Source organism: Enoplosus armatus, chromosome 13, assembly GCF_043641665.1.
Source record: "Enoplosus armatus isolate fEnoArm2 chromosome 13, fEnoArm2.hap1, whole genome shotgun sequence".
NCBI lineage: Eukaryota > Metazoa > Chordata > Actinopteri > Centrarchiformes > Enoplosidae > Enoplosus > Enoplosus armatus.
Genome location: NC_092192.1, coordinates 16,693,784 through 16,721,608, shown reverse-complemented (window position 1 = coordinate 16,721,608; position 27,825 = coordinate 16,693,784). Strand labels below are relative to the sequence as shown.

Here is a 27,825-nt window from a genome sequence, read left to right as displayed (position 1 = left end):
TTATTAGTTCATCATTAGGCATATAATAAGTGCTGCAGGTCCATCAGTTGTCCACAGTTAAGTTTCTGTAGAGTTCAGAAACCACATTGAACAAACAAACAAATGAACAACATCACAACAGCAACATAGCATCAGAAACGTGTTTATCTTGTCAAACACAAATCAGAAGACAAGATCTTTTTAACATCACATGACTCAGCCGCTGTGCGTTACCGGTCAGTACAACTCAATCCTCAAATCTGTCAAACCTCATTATGTGTAGTATTTTCTCCTTTATTGCCCCCACAGACCGGCCGCTCCATCCACTTGCCCGGAGCACTTGAGAAAACAAACACATAATTCTCTCTTTCTCTCTCTCTCTCTCTCTCTCTCTCTCTCTCTGTCAGTGTGATCAATTTCTTGACTTCCTCCTTTTGGAGTGGCTGAGCTGAATACCAGAACACAGGATATGCTTCGCAGTGCTCTCAGTTTCACAGCAGCAGCAGCAGAAGCAGCAGCAGCAGCAGCAGCAGCAGCCGCGAGGACGACACGCTCTGCAGTCAAGATGAGTGCTGGGGATGAGGTCTGCACCGGCTGGCTCATTAAATCCCCCCCGGAGAAGAAACTAAAGAGATTTGTGAGTAGGAGTACACACCGGACACTTGTTTATGTCCTCTGCCAGCAGTAGGAATGCCAGGTTGTGTGCTGGTGAGCCTTGTGTGTGTGTGTGTGTGTGTGTGTGAGTGTGTGTGTTACGGTGTGGAATGGTGATTTAGAAACATACTGTGGGCTTGTATGCTTTGGCTAAACTGAGCTGTAATTCAATCCCCTTCATATCGTCTTCCTCATTTCTATCATAATGCCTCACTTGTGTGTTTTGGCTTGTGGATGCTCTCTGTAGTTATAACAACAAGGTATCATGACAATGATAATATGTCACGAACTGCAGATGTACTTCAGGCAGACTCCTACAGCAAGTATATGCAATTGCTTACATGAACAGCATACATCCTTCTCTGTTTTGTGGTTGTTGGGGGTCATGTGATGATGTCGGGCTGGCCACTCACTCTGCTCTGTGTGTGTGTGTTTGTGGGATGAGCGTGTGCGTTGTGAAACATGGGAAGTACTGTCAGAGGCAGTCAGACACTTCAGACTTAAGTGACAAGCAGAAATAGTCCAGCTTTATGATGGCTGTTTGCACTTCCTCTATACGAATGGAGATGGAGGAGGAGGAGGAGGAGGAGGAGGAGGAGGAGGAGGGCCATTTGTCAACACCAGTGCAGGGAAAGGGTGGGTGGAGGTGAGTGTGTGCGTTGATGAGGTTTGGGGCGGGAAATAGAAACTTATTTTATCATGCCATGCAAATACTGTTGATGCCAGAGAGCAGAGTAAATACATGTTTTTCTGGCTGTTGTAAGGACAGGTGCACTATCTGCCTCAGTATTCAAATGTCATGTGCAGGCACGTAACATTATGGAAATGTAGATTATCTTGGTCACATTTATCTTGTATCTTGTTGCAACATCTTCAGACAGTGGCTGAATTTGGCTGCAGCCCCTTGGTTTTACTTTGACACCTTGTTTAGAAACAGAAGTATCAACACTCTTCAGACCTGGAACAACTTCTGTTGTTTCATGTTCTGTCAACATTGCATTTCCACTTTCTGCCATCATCAACGTGATTCAATAGTTCAGTCCTCTACAGCGCGTGGTGAGGTTGGCTGTTTATTTGCTCCATGGCTACTTTTGAGGAAACTTTGACCAAACGAAAAGAAAAATCTTAACTCAAAGTCCACTTACCAGCATTTTCCGGAGTTTTCAACAGCATCTCACGGTCTTCTTCAGTGGATTAAGTTTGCTCAGCTGTCACCACCACTGACCTCCTACTTTCAAAAGTCTCATATTCACAGAATGACAACCGAGCAAACTCCATTTGTTGAAAAAGACCACGAGATGTAGTTGAAAGTTCCAGATAAAACTAGTAAGCAAACCATGAGTTCTTATTTTTTTGTGAAACCTCAGCTTGTTTTGTTTTTTTCCCTAGTCAGCCATGTTCTTGTATTAAACATACCTGATATCCACAGTGGGGGAAAATATGGCATTTAGCCTGCCAAGATTTGGAAGTCCACTTTAATGAAAACAATAAAACCTCTGATGAGCAAAATAAATAAATAAACATGGATCAGCTTTGACATTCACTATCTACTTCTATTAGATGCACCTGGATATACAGAACAACTTATTTTTCAGAGCACAAACTTTCCATATACAAAACATCTATAGGACCAAGATGCCATCTGTCTAGTTACGGTTTCCTCTTAAATGTGGCAACGTTATTGGCAGTAAATGTGGTGTGTCTAACCATTTCCTGGTATAAACACACAAACTACCAACTGACTTGAGCAGGAGCACAAAAAGAAAGTGTTTTAAGTTTTCACACCACAAAGATGTTAGGAAAGGCTCCGCCCAACAACATACGCAAAGCCACAAAACCAATGCGTGAAAATGTATACATTCAGCATTACATGAAATGTGACACCTACATGACTGGGTTCACGCTCTGTGTATTGCGGGCTCAGGCGTAGCATATTGCAAGTAGATCTTTGGAGCTATAAATATCTGTCCACAGTTTCAGTATTAAGTTTTCAGTAAGTCCTCAGTAAAAAGGAGTGACCAAGTGCTGTATAAATACCTCTTTCGGTGTGTTAGACATTTTCTGCTAAATACAGTGAACTTCCTCTTCTCTGTACTTCTGGGAAATTTGAGTTGAGGTTCCTCTTACTGACCATATCAAAAGCAAAGACTTGAGTGTTAAAGTTGCTAAGTTAGCTGTTGTGAACAGGAGCTGCGATCTAATTCCCATGACTAGTCATGCCTAATAAAATGGTGGTGGGGGAAAGTTACTGTTATAATGAACAATAATACAGCGTGAGTTAAACCTTAAAAGTAGCTCCATGATGAACAGTTTGTCCCTTTCTCCTGCAGGCGTGGAGGAAACGCTGGTTTGTGCTCCGAAGAGGTCGCATGAGCGGCAACCCCGACGTGCTGGAGTACTATCAAAGTAAGAGCTCCAAAAAGCCGATCCGCATCATTGACCTGAAAGAGTGTGAAGTCGAAATGCTGAACGGGCCACTCCGGATAAAGCGAGACTTCCACGGGAAGCACCTCTTTGTGGTGAAGACCTCGTCTCGCATTTTTTACCTGGTGGCCAAAACTGAGGAGGAGATGCACAGCTGGATCAGTAGCATCAGTCAAATTTGCCAGTTTGGGAGTCTGGATGATGCAGGTAAACACACAGAAAGATTTCATTCTACTCAGTGTTAAAGCTGCACATGGCAAGATTTTTAGTTCTAAAATATGCCTGCCTCAATCACAAAGTTATGAAACAGAAGTCAAGTGCTATTCAAGAGATTCACCCTGCTGGTCCAGAAGAAATTGAGGTCACTAGTCCTCTCACAAGAAGTGAGGGGACCAGTGACCTCAATGTGAAAATCACTTTTCAACTTTACAATGAGGTCAAAACAAACTGCTTGTGTGGTTTCTGGTAAAAGCTTCACAGTATGGTTACGGTTCAACATAAAGGTGCACTTTACTGACGACTCACAGCATTTTTCAGCATTGAAGTCCTCAAATTTCAAATTGTTGTATGCAGTGCAGCCTGAACTGAGAAATGGAGTAAACCTGCTGTTTTCCCCACTGGTGTGTTGATTAGTGCAAACTCAGTTTGCTCAAACCTTAAGTCATTTAGAATTTAAATTCCAGTTTCAGGCAACATTTATAAAATGATGAATATTTCCTAGTTTTGAGTATTTTGACACGTAGTGTGGAGTGTTCTTTTTTTTCTAAATTCAAAAACATGTGAGGGAAAATTTCAGGGGAAAGCCAAGATTTGAAGAATCTATCTGAAAGATCCATGCTTGTGGTTGGAGTGACAGACTTTAAAAACATTGTGTCAGCTGAGAAAGCTAAAAAAGAAATGACACGGTGTGCTTGCACAGAGCTGTGGTCTGATAGATTTCTCTCTAACTCGGCTCCTAAACCCGCAATCTCACGTCATAACATTATGGTTAAAACAATTTGATACAAATCATATCTGGTCTTCTTTCTACAGCAGCAGCAACAACAACAACGACAACAACAACAACAAGTAAATGTTACATTATTTTAAACTACAGCTCATTTAGATGAGTGCTCCAGTCAAGCAGTGTACATGATTTAACGATAAATCGTTTCAGTCATTTTTCAAGCAAAAATGTTAAACATTTGCTGGTTCCAGCTTCTTAAATGTGAGGATTTGCGGCTTTTCTTTCTCATTTATGATAGTAAATGAAGAGTCTTTGGGTTTTGGACTGAAAGAAGAAGAAGAAAGAAGCATTTATCACAATTTTCTGACATTTTATAGACTAAACGATTAATCGTGACAATAATCTGCAGATTAATCCATAATGAAAATAATCGTTACGTGCAGCCCTAGACGTGACCTCACATTTGATCATGTATCAGACTGTTGGCTGTGTTGTCTGTTTCAAACTGTTGGAAATGTTGTTGTTGCTGTTGGCCTGTCATGCAGCTGTGTTAGAGAAGATCAACAGGGAGCTGAGGTCACATTTAAATTAACAGATCAATAACGAGATTTTTGTATCACTTCCGTGAACATGCTTCGGTGCTGCACAGAATGAAATATCATCTTTTGTGGGTAGATGTTTTGTTTATCAAGTGCTGCTTAAATTGCCTTTAATTTGCTTGTGCTCACTGTATTCTTATGGTGTTGACTTCTATTTATACGTTATACTTACTTTACAGTCTATTGTCAGGGTGATGCTGTTTTGACCTTTGATTTGCTGTTTGCTTCAAACGAAAGCATAATTACAGTGATATTTCAATTCGATCTTTATTTATATAGCACCTAATCCTAACAGGAGTTATCTCAGGGCACTTCTCATATAGAGAAGGTCATCTAGACCATACTCATAATATTATTTACAGAGACTCAACAGTTCCCACAATGAGCAAGCACTTGGCGACAGTGGCAAGGAAAAACTCCCTTTTAACAGGCAGAAACCTCGAGCAGAACCAGGCTCTGGGTGGGCGGTCATCTGCCTCGACCGCCATCTGTGTGAAGGAGATAGAGCAACGGCACAAAGTTGCTGATATGCTGCCCTGCACGTTACCCTAAATCACATATGCTCTCAGAAAAACACACACACACATAGTCGATTATAATGCAGAATTATATTCCACACGCGAACTCTGTGATACAGATTGTTGCTGTACTTTTTGTAGGATTATAGAATAAAGTTTTTCTGCTTTAATGAAGGGTTTTTAGAGGATTCAGGACTGCAGTAGATCCTCAGATCTCAAAAGAGTTCTGTGCGATGGCACCTCATAACTTTTGCAAAGGAATATAAGAGGTTGCTCTGCACCCACAAGAGAACACTAATGTCTACTAAGGGTAGCAAATGTTTCATGAGAACACGCAAAGACTTTTGGACCCCCCCCCCCTCCTGCATGGTTCTGCAGGGACAGCCTTGACTCAGTGGCCTTGAGTGAAATGGAATGAAACAAATTTCTGAACGAGGGCCAATCTGACTAAAAGATTGAAGAATATATAAACAAAAGAGGGAACAGGGCTCACATGTGTCTACTTTCAAGGTGCCTGCAAAAAATACCATTTCTCTTTTCAGATTCACCTGCTCCACTTACAGTGAGTTGTCGACTTGAGCACAGGCTGGGAGAGATCTGTGTGTTTGTGTGTGTTTATGTATGGTTTGCATGCTTTAGCTAGCATTTAGTGTCAGCATGATGGCAGTTCTCTTATCACTCCTTAGTAGATGTAAAGTTTCAGAAACTACATGCTGTCTGACCCTCTCTGCTTGTTCTCAACAGAGAGCTCAGAAGAAGGCTTTCCTCACACCCCCACCTCCCTTCAGCCGTCACCTGACAGCTCCGACCGGGTGTCTGTATCAAGCCAACCAGATTCCAGTCATCCACCGGAATACCTCTTTCTCTCACAGTGTGAGACGAGGAGTGTCAGCACTAGCAGGTATGTGCAATCTGTAAAACCTTTGACACAAGAAAAAGTGATGGCAATAGTTCACGTTTAACAAATACAATGTTTTCTTTTTTTACCCCCATATTTGTAGACATGACAGCTTTTCAAACTCTGAGATCTCTCTGGAGCTGAAGTCATCAGACGATGCTGTCAAGGACATCATCCCGTCACCTCTTTACAACGATTCCTCTTCATCCTCCATCTCCCATGCCAGCCCCAGTCCATCACTTTTCCCCCATGGAAGGTTGACTAACCCTCCCTTCAGCGCTCCATGCACCTCCATGGCTTTACCATCATCCTCTTCCTCGCCACTATGTCACAGTGCCACAAGTGTCTTCCAGTTTGACAAACCTTATTCTTCTGCGTCGTTGGAGGCAACGAGTGACAGACAAACGCCTCCTCCGCTGCCACCCAAGCCTAATCACCTGTCAGAGCAGCTAAGTGATGAAGGAGCTCACAGGCCGAGGGCAATGATTGCACGGCATTTCTCAAGCCACACTGCATTATTTCCCCGGAGGACCTCTTTGTCAAGCCTGGACCATTTCAGAATAGGTATGTCCTCAATGGGAAAGCAGTCTCACAGTATGCATAATACAAAACCTGAGAAATGAATCATAATCCTGGTGCTATTATGATGGGGCAGCATACGGATGTCGTTAATAGGTGATCGTGTTGAGAACGTAAACGAATGTCAAAATTCAATAATAATATATCTTTTTTTTTTAGGAGATGCTGATAGTAGATCGATGAGGAACAGGAGGCAGAGTCTTAATCTGGTAAGAGAATCATCAACAGCAGAAAAACAAAAACATTTTATAAGATCTTCCTGAAAATAGGACATTTTGACATTTGACATTTTTGGGAATTAGTTCTAAATTATGCTACTTTCTATCCTTGAATGGGAGCACCGGTACTGTACAATTTCCCCCCGGGGATCAATAAAGTATTTCTGATTCTGATTCGGATTCTGATAAGTACGAAACTACACTGGACTATACTGTAGCTAGCAGCTAACCGGCTGCGTGCAATAAGCACATAAACATTCTACACACAGTGGTTTTTCCAGTTGTAGCAAAATGACTATATAGAGCTGTCTGATCTCATGATGCTATGTCTTTCAACAGCCTTGTTTGAATACCATACGAGTTCAAGGCTACCAGGATGACTCATATGTCCCCATGGCTTCGCCTTCCCCTTCTCCCTCTGTTACCACCTTTGAATGTGATGGTTACATCCCCATGAGCCCCAGGACATTCAGTTTCCTCAACACAAACTGCAATGTTGAGTCCTTCACAGCCCTCAGCCCACTAACGTGTAAACCTGGGGATCTTGCGCCACCTCCAATTCACCGGCATCTCAAGCCTCGCCTGAGGAGAGGTGAGAGTCATAACAGCCCTGAATGGCTCATGTTCAGTTTTTATTTCTACTCAACCAATCAACTCTGTGGCTGTGGGTCTTTGTGATGTTTTTGAGTATGTGGTCATTGTCAAACTATAAACAGGGTTTGCAAATGTGTACAATGATTGACAATAATGACAATTCTGATCCTTGTCTGAATGCTAATTCATGGTTATAGTAGTCATTTGCATCGCAGTGCTAATGAACTGTCAGTACAGGATTCATGCAGACATCAGATACACATACGTCACTGTTTGAAAGCTGGCCTTTGCGTGGCCCATTAGAAAATTACAACCAATCCAATAACTTTGTCCTTTCTTGGTCCACAGCTCGACCCCCACCTCTTGACTTGAGAGGCCTCTCTACAATCACAGAATGTCCCACTCATCTTCCTTTGAGCCGAGCGATGACTGAGTCATGGTGAGAGAAAAAAGTCTCTTTATCCAGTCTTTCCTTCACATAGCTATCTACAGCACCTAAACATGCAAACTGCATGCAATTTTTTAAACAGAAGGGCCTTAAGAAAAGATATTAAAGAATATAATGTATATATAATATAAAAAGATGCATACAAATATTAATTATGCTAAAAATCCTTTAACAGCATCACAAAATATTAATAACTTAAATTAAGATGTCAGCTAGTGATCATCCACACATTAAAATACCTAATATCAGTTGGGAGTAATAGCAGGTTCCAGTCATGTGTTTTGGTTATGGGACAATTATAATTTGATTATTATTATAGTATTATTTTACTTAGATAGATATACTAACCCAGCTCAAGCATAATATCCTGTTTCTCAACTTCATCGTTGGTTGCTAATCTGACATGAATTCTTCCAACTTTTTGTTTTTTATTGTGTAACTGCAGCTTTTCAGTGAACTGTTTACCTCTTGAAAGGAGAGTTGAGAACGGGGACAATTCAAGAGATGAAGACACAAACTGCACTGCAATGGTAAAATTTCTATTTACAGTCATGAAAACACATTTTAAACTATACATATGTAGTGTATAGACGGACTGGTTCATGAACTTTTCATAATGCCATTGCCTTTCTCTCTATCAGAGACATTTTTCAGAAATTTATAGTAGTGACATCAATTCATCAATTAGTGTTTCCCTGTGTTTTTTTCAATGCACCAAAAAGATATTCAGCAATGATCTGGTTTTCATGGCATAAAGAGAAGCTGGAGTAATTTTTTTGATCGTTGGACGTAGCTCTGATAGTAATACTGTGTGGCTCATTAAGTCAGTTCTCTTTTTCATTTCCCTTTGTCATGTAGTTTGTATCAACATATGAATCATCCACTTTTCACTTCCAACTGGCCTTAAACATAAAAATAAAAATGTAAATCTACGTGTGATAATATTGTGAGCATATTGCAGCCCATATGAAATTATACTGATAAATAAAAACTGGCAACGTTGACTTTTTAGGAATTGTATGTATTTTGGATCCTTTTAACTGAGAACAGGGATGATTCAGGAAGGTCTTCGTCTCTTTGTTTCTCTGACAGGAGTCAATGCAACAGTTCCCTCTCACCTTTGACGGAGCGGCTCAACCCTGGGCGAGAAGATCAAATCTCGACTATCTGTCACTGGATTTCAATTCCGCATCCCCCTCTCCTGTGCAAAAGGTACATTCTGATGAGATGAATGGCACTGACTTGTTGTTGTAGCCTCTGTAGACAGTATCAGACTTGTCTTAACTGGACAAGACTGACATTGTTGATGTTACATTTCTATTGCTATCACTTTTCCTGTCACTCTTCCCACCTACACCCCTTAAATGCAACAAGCTTTGGGTGTTGCCGAGGCATTGTAGGAAATTAATAAAATCACTGTCTGAATTGGAGAGAGAACACCTAAAACCACAGATGAATGATATTTGGTCAGCCAGCCCACACTCAGCAGGGGTATATCATTACAATCGCTACCTACTATTAGCTCCACTGACCCTTATTATTATTATTATTCAAATGACCAAATCAGTGCTCACTCCCAGGGTAAGAAACCCTTTCAACTTGTTTCATAAGCAGTGGGAAAAAAATCCTTGCAGACTTGTTGCTTGTGATATCTTGAAGCAGTTGATGTAAGAATGTTACTATTATGTCACTGAAGTATTTCATGTGGTGCACGACATCACTTGCAATGAGAAACGTATGATCCAAGATATGATCCCAAAGATTTCTACAGTACACTTAGCAGCATCAGTAGTTTAAATACATTAAGTGCAACATGAGTGTTTGCTCGTACAGGTAGAGCAGTACCATGTTCATTTTGGAAACTGTCTCTTCATTTCTCCCTCTCTATGTCCAGCAGAAGCCCTTTCTGTCTGATGAGCACAGAGTGGATTACGTGCAGGTGGATGAGAAGAAGACTCAGGCACTGCAGAGCACCAAAATGGAGTGGACAGATGTCCGGCAGTCAAAAACATGAATGGAAAAATCAGGAACACTTGGTTTCAAGAAGATCAACAATAACACCAGCAAGGAGGACATATATGAAGAGGACCAAAAACAATTTAAAAGCACTTTGCAAAATAATATTGAAATAAAAGCACAAGAGTAAAGTAAGCACATGCTTGTTTGCGAGGTGGAAACACAAAATTGCACTGTAAAAACGTATTGATCTCTCAGTAGATCTGTACTGTAAATAATACCAGATTGTGCACTGCATCACAATGATTTTTACTGTAGCATAAAGGTTTAGCAAATGTTGAAAAGGGCAGCATATTGCTTCATTGTAAAAAATATCTGCGTGACTTGCTGTAAATGTATGTATCGTAACTGTAACTGTAAAGAAGAAGAATATTTTAACGATAAAATGTTTTTTAAATATTTCTCTTTCATAAAGGGCACAAAATGACTCAATTTCTCAACTACCTATGCAGCCTTCTTCAAGTGTTTGCAACCATGTCTGTTTTCAATGTTTCTATGTTACTGAAATAGCAGTCCATTAAACATTCAAAGCTTTGAGAACAGCAAACCTATAACTTTTATGTCTGAGTCCAAAATGTTTAAAAAGAAAAATGAAGACTATAATTTCAAGTGTGCAAGTGATACTGCAACTCTGCACCCTACCAAGCAGTATCTAAAAAGATTGAGGTGAGCAGCTCCTCCTGTGACCTTCATATTGAAGATATTTTCCACTTGTTTTGGTAATGTGATTACACCAAGAGATCATGGAAATTATATCCAGTATATCCAAGCAAACCTCCTTGAGGTTTGAAAATGTTTTCTTTGGTTATACTGATTTTAAGGCAGAGGACTCGTACTCTTTTTTTGTGACTAACTGCTTCTAGCTAAATATGACATCCATGAGTCATGGTTCAAGTTAGAAGCAAACCGCCATCCTCTATTTTGATGATCAATGTCAAAAATTATTTTGAAATAATTTCATTTCCTTTACATCTAATGTCTTTTTCCCCTTGCATTTTTTATTTATTGTGTTTTGGTTATTTATTTAATTATTTTATGTCTTTTGTCTTGTGTGCGTGTCTTCCCCACTGGCATGTTCTCATGTTTATGCTCTGATAAGTATAAATAAACTTTATATTTTAAAAAAACTTTCTAAGGGCGTTTTCCTCTATTATACGAAAAGATTTCACTTCATTAAGGTTCTCTTTCCTATGCAGAAAAATGTGTAAGATATATAAATAAAACCATAAACCAAACAATTCATCTAGATAGATAAAAATAAATGTATATATTTGTGGATTCATGGATAATATGATGATTTCAAATTGTACAAATGTACTATTTTAGCAATAAAGGTATGAATATTTTGGAATGGATAGACATGCATTTTGGAGAACGAACTCTCCATCACTATTTTCTTTAGAAAAAATGATAAAAAATATTATATATTTACAAAAAATAATAGTGGGGTTACATTTTTTACGAATGCAAATATGTGATTTTCACGGATTAAATATGTTATTATTGTCATTATTATTGTTATTATTATTATTATTACTAGTATTATGTTATAAAACACACGTTACACACATGTTGCGTCACTAACATGCGACGAGAGGAGAGTCACGAAAGGAGATTTGGGAAAATTACCTGAGAAGAAGGGAGAGGAAGTCATCATCCAGCATTTAAGCGCTGGGGTTTTTGTGAACATCTCAAGTAAAATCGGCATGCGTGGCTAAATTAGACACATCAGTCCAATCCCTGTGTAGATGATCTGCGTATTTATACTATACTTCTTTGTTGCGATGTGGTTTAACATTATCCACCGCTAGCAAAGTGTCAAGGCTCACATTACAGCCACAAACTGCAGGACACACACTGGTGAGTGGGGTTAACGTTGTTAGCAAGCACCACAGCTAGCTAACGGTAGCTGGAAACAAATGAAACCGTATCTGGTTTAAGCTAACGTTATTCCGGGGCCCGAGTCGACCACAAGCCAACTGCAGTAACCCAAAGTTAAAGCCGAGTCAGCGTTCCCAGAAACCATGCAGTGAGAGGCAACCTCGTCTCCTGGCCGAGAAACCGACACCCGCTACGTGCTGCGAGATTTTGGCTTTAGTTGGTAAGTTTGTTTACTTGCATGACTCCGTTAGCTCCATGGTTTGAATGTGCCAATGTGGCATTTAGTTTGGTTTTACATGAAAACCAGGTCTGTTAGGCTGAGTTCAACGTTAGCTACCTACAGTCTATTATCTTTGCGATTGCTCTCATTTAAAGTACATTTTTGGAGTAGCTGTTATTGACCCACCTTCCACCGCTGGTCTTTGTTGTGGCAGAGCGACAGTACAGCTGTAGCATAGTTACATCTCTAGCCTGTTGCTGTATCAGCTGGGCTTTTACATCAAAATACAAGACAATCTTACGGGTTTTATTTTATCTTTGGTTTTATCTAACGTTCACAGTCACTCACGTAGCTAATTGTGTAACATAAATGCACTGGATAGTTTTACCTTAGTCTGTCTTTATCTCTCTCTGCATGCATGGAAGTTTAGTTATACATTACTATAAGGTTGCATTTATTGGTGTACTTTAGTTCTATTCTCCCTCAAAGCAATTTATACTTGCAAAAATACTACATTGTTGTTTAGGTCTGTTAGCTTTTTATTGATGTATAGGAGTTTAAGTTATTTAAGTTATTAAGTAATTTCACTGGTCTGTAGTTTTACAGTAAGGCTACAATTTTTATTTTTATTTTACCTTTTAACCACAGTCCTAGCCAAAGTGGCACCACAATAATATTAGACATTGACAGACCTGTGTACATGCAGTAGGTGGCAAGACAAAACATTAAAATTTACAGTAAAATAAACTTTGAGATAAGAAAGCGAGTAAGACAACAAGACATGCAGAGGCATAAAAACTGGACTACATTCAGTAAAGTTGGAGCTTGTGTTCACTTCAGGTGAAATCATTGCAAGTGAAGAAAGGCGCACATGGCCATACAAAGCATAACACACACACTGGAACATCAAGTTGACATAGAGAGGAGACTAGGGGAGGGCCCGGCTCATGCAAATCCACACTGACTGAGAATATGTTAAAATATATGAAGTAGTGAAAAGTAATTTAAAAAAAATGTTGTCTTGTTCCATCTTGTTATCTCATAATACACCAGTGGATGTCAAAAAAATATTTAAAAAGAAATGCTGATGGCCACAGTGATACAGATGACACGAATGATTTTTATTAGAATTTCCACCCTCCTAATGGATATATCAATGTAGTCAGTGTTGAATTTGAATTGATCATTGATTTTGGTCTCAACTTTCTCAATACAGGGCTCATATCAGATGGAGGTCAAATTCACTGCAGTGATCCCACCAGCTGATTTAGAAAATTCAGCTACTATGCCTTCAGTTGGACTGCTTTTGTAAACGTGGTAGCCATGGCTTCTCGCAAGGTAGATGAGCTACCAAGTGACACCAAGGATTTAGCCTCAGTCTCCGAACAGCTTTCCCAAAGCAGCCCTGATGACATCACGGAAGAGCTTCAGTCGGATATGATGAATGCTACGGTGAAATCCCAGAAATCTGGGAGATTTAGGAGAACTGCCCTGACATTTTTTGGGGTCCGTAAAAGTATCTGTCTTTTACCTAGTTTTTTTGGAGGGAGGAGTAAAAATCTGAACAAGTGGTCTTCTAAGAAAGGAATCACCAAAAGCAGAACACACGATGGGATAAGTAAGGTTAGTCATGATGACAATCTGAGAAGTGGGTACACCTCAGCTGGAGATTTTGAGTTCCACAGCCAGAGGGACTCTGCTGGAGAGCTCCACAGTAGCTGCCACAATGAATGTAGTCACCCCACTGCTGACCAGAAATCACTGACTCTCACCCGCCAGAAAAAGGGTTTGAGGGGTCTTTTTCACAGTTTTAAGCATCACAGAAACCATAGGAATGGTGGATTGGATAAAACTGAAATGATTGCAATGTCCTCACGTCACTGCAAGAAAGAGGTGCCTGTTGTCCAGGACAACGCCAGCCAGTATGTCACAGAGTGCCTGGGATCTGAACCTGATGTGCCTGATTTTGCAGATGTTACATGTGACATTTCCATTGGTCCTGAATGTATTGACGCTGATGCGATGGCGTCAGAGAAGAGCGTGGAGCAAGAAAGCCCAAAGTGTGAGCTTGATCAGATGTGTGACAGGGAAGTGCAGGAAATGAATTTGGCGGCCGTAGTTTCCAGTGAATACGAGGAGAGCTCTAGAGTACACAGTGAGCCTTGTCCGAAACTTCAGATGATGTCTGAGCCTGTATTGAAGTCTGAAACACCTGCTGGCTCATCCGATCAGCTAAACCTGATTTTTGAAGACGTTGCGTCATTAAAGAGTTTTGACTCACTCACCGGCTGTGGGGACATTATTGCAGATCAAGAAGATGACAGCATCACAGAGAGCACGGTTTCTGGAGAAAGGAGCAGAAATGGAGGAAAGAGGGCCTCTTGTTATCTTACTTACCAGGGTGGCGGTGAAGAAATGGCCTCACCCGAAGATTTGGATGAGGAGTGTCTTAATGATTTCTGGGGAAATAATGGATCAGAGGAAATTTGCTACACTTGCAACCAAGACCACACAGATTTGACTGCTGACCTAACAAGTTCTCAAAATATGGACTTACTGAACAGTAACAGTGCACAGCAAGCCAGTGGCATGGACACTTCCTCCATTGCTGATGTGTTAACTCCTCAAAGTGAGCATCAAGAATCAGTTCCAACTAGTGATGAGGGCTACTATGATTCAACTACCCCAGGGCCAGATGAAGGACAAGAAAAAACTGACAGACTAAGGACAGACAGGTTACCCAGGGACAGTTACAGCGGGGATGCCCTCTACGAACTTTTTGCGCCTGATGAGAGTCTCATCAGTCCACATTATGAAAACAAATCAAAATTGCCTCCTTCAAAACAGTGTGAATATTTAAGTGAGCCAGTTGACGCGACAGCCTTTGTTCCGGAAATGAATCGATTACAAATAAGTGCCGAACTGTATAAAGGTCATGATTTTCTAGAGATGCCGAGCACGTGCAGTAAATCCTCGGAGTTGGCTCAAAATATGGCTGGTCGGCAGGAAGTTGGGACGAATAAAAACTGTAATTTGAATTCAAAACCACAGGCATCTGTCAACAAGAATGACATAGAACCAGATGTATTTGATGAAAAGGGAAATATGCCTGCTTCCTCTGAAAAAAGAACAAAATCCATAAATGCTGATTGTGAGAAAAGGCACAGCAGCATATCATTCGGAAGCACATCTGACCCAGATTTTGAAACATTTTGTGAACCCAAAGAGCAACATCTTGAGGAAAACAAGCCTGTGGCTCTACCATACAAACATATAAATTCTCAGTCTCCAGATTGCAACAATGATTTGGATGATGGGCAGACTGTGAGTTTCTCTCAAGCACTTGTGGACTACACAAAACACTCTGAGATGCTGAGTAACTTGCACAACCATGTGGATGATTTGGAGTCAAACTCTGCCTTCACTCCAAATATGCAGGCCTTACCTACCATAGTCACATTTGATGTAGTGGATATGCATAACGAGGGTGAATACGATGAGCATATTCACATGGAACTGGAGGAGGACATTTCATCACCCTATCAGGAATTTGAAGAAAGCTACCTACAAAAAGATGCATTTGCTGAATGTGACTATCAAATGTTAGACCTGTATGAACAGAACCTGATCAGTAATACATGGGCAATTGCTAGTCTCCCACGACACCTAGGTCTCACAAGAGTCAGTCAGTCCATGCCTAATCCATTGTCTCTAGACAGGAGAAGTAGGTCTCTGGACACAGAAAGCCTTGAGTTGAATATGCCTGACACATACAGAGAGAACAGAGCTGCTATCGTTTCTTGTCCTCAAACTGAAAAGGACACTGAAAGAGACTCCTCACGATATTACAAAAAGAATGTACTCTTGTCTGCATCGGAGGTTAGAGACAGTAGCAGCATTATGGCCTTATCATGGCAAACAAGGTCAGAAATGGCTTTAAGCCTTCCTCTGGCAGATGGGGAAATCACGGAAGAAATACAGAGCCTCAGTCAAACCCAAGTAAAACACAAAATGTTTTCTGGTTCATCCAACAGTCAATCTCAACGAGTCTCCTGTGATTCACAGAATATGGAGCTTTACAATAGGCAGTGTCACCTTCCTTTGGAATCAGATTCGTGTTCACCTCATAGCACCTTTGTTTATCCTGGAGTGATGGAGGAGGTATCAGATGATGTCAATGAGGATATTTTTTGTAAAGCTGCCACTAACTTGCAATCCTATAATCAGTGTGGTAAAAGCAGACCGGTGGCCAGCAGGGAAGGAATCTCTCACACTGGGAGTCCTCTGAACACAGGTGTGTCTAAAGATGAAATGGCCGTCCTCAATGAAACAACACCCAGAGATGTGGTGTGCTCTGTGGCCTGCAACAAACTCCCAGAGGCAACCTTTAATTGAAAGCCTCTCTGTCATACAGTTGGCATTAAGATCACATGAATATGTGCCAATGAGTGCTTTTATGTTACATCCAAAGGAGTAGTTGTTGCTTAATTTGTACTTGCACAATTGATTGATTCTTTGAAAGGAATTGAAATTTGAAAAGATGTGCCATCATGCTGGGTCGAGTACAACGCTGTCTTATTGGGAAGTCAAAGGGATTTTCTGCATTTGCACAGAAACGGTTGCGTGCTTCACACAGGTCACGCACATGTCAGTCCGTTGAAAGTTTTTAAGCAAGTCATTGTTTCATTGAAAACAGATTCATCTCATCGAGCTATGGAGTTTTTTTTACTAGAATGTTTATACACATATGTAGCCTCAGTATCCAGGTCTCAATAGAAATACCACACTTTGTTTAACTGTTTAATGGGTATTCAACACACATGTATGCTTAAGTGCCGGCTGATATTTGTTTACTGCTTTGTCACAGCCTCTCTTTGCTCCAGCCATGATGCTTCAATTTAGTGCTGTTTTCTTGGTTTATCTTATTTCAGGCCAGGTTGGGTTTAGGAAACAACAAAAGAGGAGTATCTTAATTCAGAGAGGGGAATAGCTCATTCCACAATATACAACATGTCTCTTGATACCTTCATGGGATATATTTGAAGTGTATCATGCTGTTGTTGCATTTGGCTTCATGTCAGAATATCTAACAGCTACTTCCCCTCAACCCAGAACAGGATAAGCAGGTATAGGAAATGTACAGATGGACTGATAATTCTTGCATCTTAAATTCAGCTGCCATTTAATTTACACACTGTAGATAGCTTTGCAAGGCAAAGCTATTTTACTTGTATAGCACATTTCACATGCAGTTACCCTGTGTATTAAAGTGCTTTACATAAGACATTAAAGAAACATCTTAGAAACAGCTGGAGTAAAACAAATGGTAGAGGGGGGTAAAAAATCAAAAAAAGCTAGTAGTACCTAATAGTCTCATACTTACTGTGTTTCCTTCTGGCCTGACACGCCAATTTGGCCTTACTGTGGCTGTTGTTTTTCTTTGGTCCCATTTTCCAACAGCTTGACCACCTGTGAAGTGCAACATTCTTACTGAAACGATGCACTCCATTATTGCATTACTGTAAGCTTGTGGAATGAAAAAGTAGTTCGGTTTTGTTTGGAGTTGAAATAATATGTCAAAAGATAAACTGGTTGTATCATTTTCTTGTGCATTTAATGTTTGATCAGTCAGAGGTTAAACTGTCAGATGTTGATTTTTTTTTTATAGTGTGATATTGAACAAATGACTTTGTATTATATTCTCAGCTATTTGTACACTGTAACATTGTATTCAGAATGGTTATTACAATTTGGCAATATTCTTTTTGTTTTGAGTTTACTTTTATAATTTTGGATTATTTGTATTGTCTCAAAGTTACATCCATGTTACATTAGAGGACTCCTCTTGAAAATATGTTACTGTTTTGTCAGAGTAGAACACTGCCTTACACTAAAATAAACACGACAAGACATCATTTGTTACATTTTCATTTTTTCATTTTCTCTCACTCGAGACATGGGGGCCAAAGGCAGGGAAACCGTGGCAAATTAATAGGAGTCAACACAAAGCTGCATGACAGCACACAATTTAGAAATCACTGACATTTGTCTTTTGTGTGCATGTGCTTCATGTACATAAGTTATTTTAAAAATGCTTGACTACTCTGAGTTTGGAGCAAGTCACTCAATGCAACAGAACAGTAGGTTTAGCTATTGTGGGCTTAAATAAAAGTAGTCAGTGAGTCAATACTAATTTGAATTCATAATAGTTAATAATTCATAGTTATTCCTATCTTATGTACCCTAATGGGAATCTATAGCAAGTCAATCCTTGCTTGTTTGCAAGGCTCCGTGTTCTGGGAAATGTCCCTTATTTTAAGAGGGCAGCATTCACACAGGTACTGGATAATGACAGTTCTCAAAGTATCGTTACAAGCCACGAGAAAGCACCATAAAGCCCCGCGTCGATGAAATGTCTGATTAAGTGGCGAGGGGGCAGAAATCAAGTTTGGAACGGTGCTCTGACCCCGGTGTCTTTTCACAGCTTAGGTTACTTGTTTCCGTCGCGTTATCTGGCAACCCTGACCAAACTGCGACAGCGCCAATGGCAGCAAAACATAACTGTAACAGGCGAAGAGGATGACAGCAATAAGGTGAGATGAGCACCGTTTGAAGTCAACGATGGCAGTGATATACGTGCAGATTATGTGGAGAATCATGTTGTGTTGCTATGGTTTCACCTCCGTCTGAAATGTAAAATGATCGTCAACTTTATTTCAAGTTACTGTAGTATTCCGGCAAAAATGTTAGCACACGCTCAGCAGCTAAAGCTAACTAATGTTAGCAACTTGACGTTTAAGTTAGCCTGTGGAGCCACTGAGTTGGCTATTATTACTGTGTGTTAGCTAACTACCTAGCTTTGCTAACGTTACCGTTAACTAAATTGAGACCGGGTTTGCCTGACAAGCTTGGTAGTTAACGTTAGCAGGCTTAAACAGTTATCTAATCGTTCTCTAGCCATTGACCGACAAGAGAAACCGAAGCAGGCCGGTTAGTTTATGTAGCTAAAATGACTCTCCAGCTGGCTAAGTAATGGTAGACTAGCTTGCTAGCGTGTGCTAACCGTAACTCGGGGCCTAAGGGTGTCAAACCAGTTATCTCTAATCAAATTAAATCACAAAGATGACGTCGTATGCAATAGTAATATTATAACGTTATTCGGAAAAGTATATTGTAAGTATTGGATCTCATTAACTGTCATATTGTGTTGCCTTCTTCCATTTCATCCCTACTAACTCATGATGCTGTTGCTAATGATATGAAGCACTTCAGTTTTTTGTATTGACGTGTCAGCTATTTAGCTGATGAATGTAATAACATAGTCCACCAACCAAGTTAATTAAACAGTTCAGGAGTCTTCATGTGTGGCCACTGTCATTAGGATCATTGCCGTGTTTGAATTTAGTTTCACATTCATGTAATAGTGTAAGCCAAACTGGCTTATTATGACAACACAGTTCAATCTTCACTTTTCTTTTTGCCTACTGTCAATATCCACCTGCTAAAGGGATAATTGCCTCAGTTTTTACTTTGAAATTATTCTAGTTTCCAACGTGTTTAAAGACACAAATTAAAATTTAACTTAAAAATCACCAAACAAATTAATGAGAAGAAAAACTTAAATCTGGTCAAGTAGAAGCTCACATCAATAGAGCAAAGTTGGTTTGAACTTTGCAGAGTTTATGACATACAATACACTTTAAAGAAGAAAGAAGGGGAAGGCATGAAGTATGAAACAGGTTGTTTGTTTCCTCATTCATGTATCCATTAATTCATAGAGATATATGGAATAGATGAAGCTTTTCTGTATTTGTGGTGCGGGACAATGATATTTGCTATATATGATATGGCATATTTTAGGGGTTTGTGTTCAGCAACATAAACTATTGAAAGTTATACCATATGCTTAAAAAATACTAGCACAATATCAAGGAGAATAAGAATCAGAGAGGCAGAATCAGAAATACTTAAATGATCTGCGGAGGTAAATTACTCATTATTATTATTATTACAAATTACACATTACAGACATCTACCAGGGTTATGTAGAGGATTTTGGTGTCTCTTCTTTAGTGTAATGGTTATCAGCTAGCATTCAGTCTTCCCATTGTAGCAGAAGAGATGTCACTGGTCTAATGAGTCTAAAGTGAGTTGGGAGCATAAGGATTGTTTTTCTTGGTTCCTTGACCTGGAGAACAGTTTACTGTGACTTTCCCTTGGTTATATTGAAGCATATTCATGACCAAAAATGTACAATCTTATGTTTGTGTGTGTTTGTGCGTGTTTGTGCTTTTCAGCTCAGAGTTATTTCTAGGCCCAGATCATCTTCACACCCTTATGGCAGAACACACTGACACTAGGTGTTGCAGTAGCCACTGTTCAAGAGCTGTTTGTAGTTTCGAAAGTGATGGGTCTTCTTAAAGATGGTGACTAAGCATGCTGAAAGTACAGAGAGCTGATTGGGTTTTCACACTTTGTGTTCAGATAGCAAAACAGCAAAAGGTAAATGATCAACCTTTCACCTTTAGTAATGATGACTTTCTTCTGTGTAATGTTAAATAATGTGAGTGGTGTAGATATCACAGTAACAATTACATGCCATTCTGGTTTTGGTCTGTCTCATATGAAATAATTGCTGGATCATTTTTGTACAGTAGTGGCTGCATTTAACTCTAAATTAGTTGCTCTTAATTTCAAGATATCTAACTAGCCAAGTGGTACATGCAACCAACACTGACCATAGTGCAGTATATCCCTGCTTCATACTGGTTACGATGTAGGGTCAGCAATTTAAAAGGTGGCTTCAGAGACGTGCTTCACTTGTTGCTATGAAACAGAATTACACGAGCCTGTGCATGTGCAGAGATAGTCTGGAGGCCTCGCTGAGTCTAAGCCTGTGAATCTGGAGGTGGAAGGGAAAGGATTGGAAGAGCTCTGCTCCCTTAAACATGTATTGATGTCAAAAAGTGTCTTAAACGGCAGTGGGCTGTGTGAGTTACCTCAGCATCCCTTGCTTTTCAGCTAATTGTTTAAAATGTTCAAACCTTAGTTTGTTCTCCATCCTTGTCATACGAGTTGTGGTCAGTAGTGAGATAGTGTGCACCACTAGTGCTGTAAGCCTCCACAAAATAGTGACATTAAAAGGTATGCATTTGTAGCCATAGATTGACCCTCAAAATATCTGTCAACCTTCAGGGTCTTGTGTATTATCTGAAGAGGGTGTTGCTAGTAACATAGTATTAGCTATATCATTACATGAGCCAGCGTTGAAAGTAGAAATCTGAGATAGACACATTGGTCATCATTTGTTTTATACACACATATTAGTATCCAGATGGATCAAAGCTGGATTTTTAAATGGTCAGCACTGATAGAGGTCAAAGTAATGTTCTTTTTTTATTTCACAATATGCTGCCTCAAGAGTTTTAGTGTAGAGTTGTAGTGTAGCTGTAAGTGTTCTGCATTTACTGACTGCCTGAAGAGAGATGATGAGCTGTGTTTGTGTTAGTCGTGACTGGTAAAAAGGAGTTAGCTGATGACAAGGCTGTGTTGCTAAGCAACCCACATCATGGGCTGCGCCTCTTGAAGCTCGAAGCTGGCTGTATTCTACTCTCTGCGAGACTGGGGGAAAGTGTAGTCTAGTTGTTAAGATTATTTGATTACCAATTATCTGCATGTAAAAATGTACACTTGGAGCTGTTGACAGTGTTGCATGTTTTTACTGCAGGCTCCCCTGAGGTCCTGCTCTGCGTTACCATAAAACAGCTTTGTTCCTTGAGGAATTCCATTCAATTCAGATTGTCTGTCAGAGGGCTGGAGGCGCAGGGATACACTGTTCAGCCCACACTTTGTCTCAGGTTATGTTAACTCAGGCACTCACCCCATGTGTGTCTGGCCCAAATGTTGCTTGCGAGACCAGGAAGGCTTTTGGGCGCATAGAGGCGAGGATTGTTCTGCAGTACATTAACACATTTTGTGCAGGAAGACTGGGGTTTTCATTTTAAAAGCAGTAAGCCGGAGAGACAGGGAAGCTAGGTGGAGACTTTGTAACACAGTTTGTGTTTTGTATGCATGTATTTGTTTATTGAAAAGTGCCAAAGTGAATTTATGTAATATTCACATGCTGATGCTATTGCCACCTTACATTAGTAAAATATTCACAGTTCAGGTTTGTTGGTAACTTTCTCTCTGCATACCAACAGCAACTAGGGCAAAGAAGTTCACAAATGCAACACTGCTGTATATGTTTGCTGTAGTTTGAATGTGCAGTTAGTTACAGCTTATAGCTTTAAGTACATAATTGGTTGTACATTTTTAAGAATCAGTGGGTTTGTAGGTGTGACATGTAACATTTAGATCAGAAATGGAGTGACAGACAGTATAGCCTGCAGTTTTGGCAGACAATGCCGACTATTTAACAAACCAGTTGCACTGAAAAACTCAACCGAAACGAAAGACTTGACCTGATTAGACACCAACATTTCAGTCAAACAGAGAGAACATGCATATGTCCAAATTCAAGTCAGTCCCTTTCCTGCGCTGCTGTGGTTTGTTGTTTGGTAACTTGTTTTTTTGGGCAGGTGACTAATATGTTCTGTTTGTCTGATTCATTTTGTCACTTGCCCCAGATAGCAGTGTTTCCAACAGGTGTTGGTTTATTGGTCTACCACAAGAGGGATGGAGGGTGGGGAGGAGAGAGAGCTGAAGACTCTAAGACACGTCTACATCAAGCCGCCTAAATGTTTTAACTGTTTTAGTGTGAATTCATGGTATAGTTACATATTTTTTTGTTTATGTTGTCAGACAACTGAACAAGTTTGAAATACTTATTTAATCGTAGTCCATAAACATGACATGTTTGGGCGGCATGGTGGTGCAGTGGTTGCAAAAGCTCCGTTCACCCCATACACACTCGAACACTGAGCTGTTTTAAGATTTACACACTCTGGAGGCAGTTTTGGAAAAGCTCCATTTTTGGGGAGAGGAAAACACCGTTTTAGTCTCGATGGAGGTCTGAGACTGAGAGAAAAAGATGCATTTGCAAATTTAACCAACTTAATGTGGATGTACTCTAATGCGCATTAAAGATGACTGAATTCACAAGCTGACAAACTGTTGCACTGGAATGTTTCATTCTAGTAGACTTTTCTATCTGGACTTTCAAATGACTTTTGAATGTAATAACTACAGAAATACAAACATAATACAACAAAATAAAGTCTATGTGTGGGAACTGAAGCAAATGATGAGTAAATCTGAACACATATTACTAATTGGAACTTCTCATTGTGTTTTTGCTCTCTTTCAGGATTTAATAGTTTGATTTTGCTGCCCACATAGGGGAGACTGTGTTACTTTGGCTCTACACAAAGAGCCTGTAGCGCTTCCAGTCCAGCATTGAGTATGATTCCCTGGTTGCGGTGGAGGTGAGGAAGCATGGGGTGGAAATCTGAGGTGTCAAGACGAACGTGATGACAGTATGGTTGATGGTGGAGAAGCTCAAAATGGAAAAACGCCCATGGAGGGAGGAGAACATTGACTCAAGTGAGGCCCAGCATGCCACTGACGATTCAGAGGATGGAAGCAGCTCAGAAAGCGAATCAGAAGAGCAACAATGCCAGAGGGTTCAGGTGACCCACAGTAGGTGTAAGAAGAGGGAGCCCTTGGCTGTCACAAAACCCCACCGACAGCTCTGTCGCTCTCCATGCCTTGACCGGCCCAGTTTTTCCCAGAGTAGCACTGTGCAAGATTTTCGTGAGGATGAGACCAGCGCGGGACAAGGGATCAAGTATGCCAGTGACAGGGAGTACCAGACTAAGATGGAATTTGCTTTGAAGTTGGGCTATTCAGGAGAGCAGGTGGAGACGGTGCTCAACAAGTTGGGGGCTGCTGCACTTATTAACGACGTTCTTGCTGAATTAGTAAGGCTTGGAAACAAAGTGGAGCCAGAAATTCAACCTTGCAGCAGCACAGCCACATCAATATCACGGTCCCCCTGTGTTAAAGAGACTGTTAGTCCAGAGGTGTCAGTGGAAGATGACTCTGTGGATACCTATGATAACCTCAGGCCCATCGTCATTGATGGCTCAAATGTGGCAATGAGGTAAGAAACTAACAAATATGCACTCATATTTATATATATTGGTCTGTGCTTCATGCGTAATGCACTTACATTCTGAAACATTTGCCTGTAATGGATGTCCATTTTGTGAGGTTTAAGTAGACCTTACACCACACTGTTTTGTTTTCTAGCCATGGAAACAAAGAGGTGTTCTCTTGCCGTGGTATCCAACTTGCTGTTGAATGGTTCTTGGAGAAAGGACACAAAGACATCACTGTGTTTGTCCCAGCCTGGAGAAAGGAACAGTCGAGGCCTGACGCCCTCATCACAGGTAATAAAGCAATTTTTTTGGCAGTAGCTATTGGAAATTTTACCTAATAGTTGGTAAGTTGTAAATACCATAATATACCCTAATGAATACCATTGCCATGCATAATACACTTGATGGAATTATGATGAGCTGTTAATGAAATGTTAATCAACATTGAAACGTCTCTTTCAGATCAAGAAATATTACGCAAGCTGGAAAAAGAAAAGATCCTGGTTTTCACCCCATCTCGGAGAGTTCAAGGCAGGAGAGTGGTGTGCTATGATGATCGCTTCATAGTGAAGCTGGCTTATGATTCTGATGGAATTATTGTGTCAAATGACAACTACAGGGACTTGCAAAATGAGAAGCCAGAGTGGAAGAAGTTCATAGAAGAGCGTCTCCTCATGTACTCATTCGTCAATGACAAGTAAGCAAACCATGAAGCATGTCTGCCAAATGATGTAAAAATGCATTCTAGGACTCTTTCACTCCATGAGTATAGCCATAGATATGATATTTGTTAAAAAATAAGATACCTCCCCTGCTACAATGCGAACAATTGTATGTCAAAATGTGTTCGTAGTATAAATGATTATTTATGAAAAACAATTGAAGATTATCTGTGATAATCTATTTGGTCATTGTATTGTGACCTTTGCTAATTAGAAAGAGGAGACCAGTTATCAGTTCTATTTTGTGGCAGGGATTCTTTATGCTGGAAACAATAAAGCTGACATTTAATAATGAAACATTTTGAATGACTTCTTTGAATAGGTTTATGCCGCCTGATGATCCATTGGGAAGACATGGTCCAAGCTTAGAAAATTTCCTCCGCAAGCGTCCTGTTGTTCCAGAGCACAAAAAACAACCTTGCCCCTATGGTAAGTTCCCAAAATGTCTTTTCAAAGCAACGTATGAATTATGTTGCATTTTTATCGGCATGATTTAAGTGTTTAATTTTCTTGACTTGATCTACTCTTTCTTTAAACAAGGGAAAAAGTGCACATATGGACACAAGTGCAAGTACTATCATCCTGAGCGTGTCAACCAGCCTCAGCGGTCAGTGGCCGATGAACTACGGGCCTTTGCCAAATTGTCTGCGGTGAAGACAATGAGTGAGGGGGCTTTAGCTAAATGCGGTACTGGTCCAGCAACTGTAAAGGGGGACAGCAACTCTGAGGCCAAACGTGTGGCACCCAAACGTCAATCAGACCCCAGTATTCGCTCAGTGGCCTGTGAACCTCCAGAGGCACTGTCCGTTATTAGGAAGTCTGAGACAAATTCAGTGCCTTCCCTTGTGTCTGCCCTCAGTGTGCCCACCATGCAGCCTGCCAAGAGCCACGCAGCTGGGGCCTTGAACACACGATCAGCCAGCAGCCCAGTGCCAGGTTCTTTGCAGTTCGCACACAGTTCTCTGGAGCACATGTCTAGTGTACAGTACCCTCCTATTTTAGTTACCAATAGTCATGGCGCCTCTGTTACATACAGTGAACAGTTCCCAAAGTATGACTCAGTTAGCGACCATGGATATTATTCACTGCACAGTGATTTTTCAAATATGAGCATGAGCAGCATGCATAACGTCGACAGTTTCTGTAGCATGGAGCACGAGCATGGTGTGTATCAGAGAAACCCCAGCCACTGCCCTGAATCCTGCCTCAGCCATTCAAACAGTGACTCGTTCTCCTCTTACGGGGACCTATACCCAAGCTCTGTGGACAGTAGCCTAGAGGAGAGCATGAAAGGGCAGCAGCAGTCTCCTGCACAGGGTAGAATGCAAACTTTCTCCCATGGGTTTCGTCATGAAGCACTGACTAGGGTACAGAGTTATGGACCAGAGGAACCCAAGCAGGGCCCCCGTAAGCAGTCTGGATCTCATCTAGCACCACATATCCAGCATGTTGCCGTGGGAGCCAGGTCCAGCTGTCCTGGAGACTACCCCCTAACTCAGAATGTCCTCCCACCTTTATCCTCACAGCCCACACGGTCTCTTGGTATGACTCGTATGGACAGCATATCGGATTCAAGGCTATATGATAGCAACCCAATGAGACAGAGGCGACCTCCACTGTGCCGTGAGCAGCATGCAAGCTGGGACCCTCTGCCTTGTGGTAATGAGTCCTATGGATATCATTCATATCCACTGAGTAACAGCCTGATGCCGTGTTGCGAGCGGGTGATGGTCCGCAGCATGCCAGACAAAATGGAACAAATCTGGAACTCACCATGGGAGATGCCGTCTGCAGTTGAACACCAAGAGCGGTATGTCATCCCAGACCACCAGTATCAAACATATCGGAACCTTTGTAATATCTTTCCTGCTTACGTAGTCCACTCAGTAATGGAGAAGAACCCTCATTTGACAGATCCACAACAACTCGCCGCAGTCATTGTTACAAAACTGAGGTCATGCCATTGAGCAGTTAATCTTATTTAACATTCAAAAGTGATGTGATAAGGGAAATACGGATTTTGATTGCAAAGATAGGCACTTGTTAAATGTTGCTGCATGTGCAACATCTGCCCTCAGGAGTTTTTTAAAAATGTCTTGGGTGGGAAGTCTGGCAATCAGATTTTACATCACTAAGATGACATAGAAGTAATCAGCATAGAGGAAGTTTGTCTAATAAGTTTATCTCAAATTGTAAGACGTTTCACATATGAAAGCTAAGTTATTATATGAAGTGTGGTGCAGTTGATGTGAGGTAACACCTTATTAGAAATCTGGTTCATAACACATTCATACTGCCTGAGCAGGAGCTGCATAGCAGCTTTGTGCCAGATCCATGATTAACTGAACCTTTATTCAACATTGTTAAGTACATATAAAATAGTCTGCTAACATTTGGCAGGACTGAAGAATGTCCCTTAGATTAATTCTGAATATGTTCCTGTTGATTTAATTGACTACATGTGAAATGATGTATGGAGCCCCAAAGTCTTCAGTATTAAACAAACAAGTAAAATTGTCAAAGTAATTGTAAATAAAATAAACACAGTACACAGACACAGAAACTAACTTTCTCTTTTGATTTAATATTCTTAACAAGGCTGCACATGTCACCTACCTTGCCGGCTAACTAGCTAGGCAGATGTTATGAGCTTGGTTTATTACTCAGCATTAAAGTGAAAAGACGGTGTTAACGGCAGCAGCTAACATTAGCTGGTTGATTCAGAGTTATCTCGTCAATGTTTTGAATCTAAAGATGTTCCTCAGAGAAAGTCACACAACTATGTAAAGGTCGGAAAGACGGAGAATCTGTCTTTGTGGTCACTCAAGCCAACAGGAGTTAGCTAATGCTGCTGACACTGGCTCTTCACAATGATGGCGATTAATATGTAAGCTCTCAAGCCGGCCTAGCAAGTCAGGTAGGTAGTTAGCAGTCTTGTTGAGCTAAGCCTTAAAAGCTGAAGAAGTTTAGTTACTGTGTCTGTGTACTGTGTTTACTGACTTAGCTGCAGTCTCCAATTTGATAACTT

The 27,825-nt window shown here is 40.6% G+C and overlaps 3 protein-coding genes across 4 annotated transcripts; all 3 read left to right on the top strand.

Annotated features, from left to right (window-relative positions):
• The first annotated feature begins 529 nt into the window (after positions 1-529).
• On the top strand, positions 530-10,214 carry gab3 (GRB2 associated binding protein 3). Of its 2 annotated transcripts, none has more exons than XM_070917736.1 (10): positions 530-616; positions 2,964-3,264; positions 5,865-6,021; positions 6,122-6,582; positions 6,757-6,806; positions 7,155-7,407; positions 7,758-7,848; positions 8,303-8,387; positions 8,950-9,069; positions 9,752-10,214. In XM_070917736.1, exons 1-10 carry the CDS (start codon positions 545-547, stop codon positions 9,869-9,871), a joined length of 1,710 nt encoding a protein of 569 aa, XP_070773837.1. In that variant the 5' UTR covers positions 530-544; the 3' UTR covers positions 9,872-10,214. The 2 variants fall into 2 exon arrangements, with proteins under 2 accessions (XP_070773837.1, XP_070773838.1); XM_070917737.1 differs by having other exon boundaries at positions 545-616; positions 9,755-10,214.
• Positions 10,215-13,297: 3,083 nt separating this feature from the next.
• Positions 13,298-16,369, top strand: LOC139295799 (APC membrane recruitment protein 1-like). Its single transcript, XM_070918058.1, has one exon. The coding sequence runs from the start codon at positions 13,298-13,300 to the stop codon at positions 16,367-16,369; it is 3,072 nt and encodes a 1,023-aa protein (XP_070774159.1).
• Positions 16,370-23,445: 7,076 nt separating this feature from the next.
• Positions 23,446-26,764, top strand: zc3h12b (zinc finger CCCH-type containing 12B). The gene is made up of 5 exons (XM_070917847.1): positions 23,446-24,077; positions 24,227-24,366; positions 24,538-24,772; positions 25,120-25,226; positions 25,338-26,764. The coding sequence occupies exons 1-5, from the start codon at positions 23,446-23,448 to the stop codon at positions 26,762-26,764; spliced, it is 2,541 nt and encodes an 846-aa protein (XP_070773948.1).
• Positions 26,765-27,825: the final 1,061 nt, after the last annotated feature.

Coding starts and splice junctions, on each gene's coding strand:
- zc3h12b (XM_070917847.1), top strand. CDS start 23,446: ATGACAGTATGGTTGATGGTGGAGAAGCTCAAAATGGAAAAACGCCCA. Junction 24,078..24,226: donor GGCTCAAATGTGGCAATGAG/GTAAGAAACTAA, acceptor TTTGTTTTCTAG/CCATGGAAACAAAGAGGTGT. Junction 25,227..25,337: donor AAAACAACCTTGCCCCTATG/GTAAGTTCCCAA, acceptor TCTTTAAACAAG/GGAAAAAGTGCACATATGGA.
- gab3 (XM_070917736.1), top strand. CDS start 545: ATGAGTGCTGGGGATGAGGTCTGCACCGGCTGGCTCATTAAATCCCCC. Junction 3,265..5,864: donor TGGGAGTCTGGATGATGCAG/GTAAACACACAG, acceptor TGTTCTCAACAG/AGAGCTCAGAAGAAGGCTTT. Junction 9,070..9,751: donor CCCCCTCTCCTGTGCAAAAG/GTACATTCTGAT, acceptor CTCTATGTCCAG/CAGAAGCCCTTTCTGTCTGA.
- LOC139295799 (XM_070918058.1), top strand. CDS start 13,298: ATGGCTTCTCGCAAGGTAGATGAGCTACCAAGTGACACCAAGGATTTA.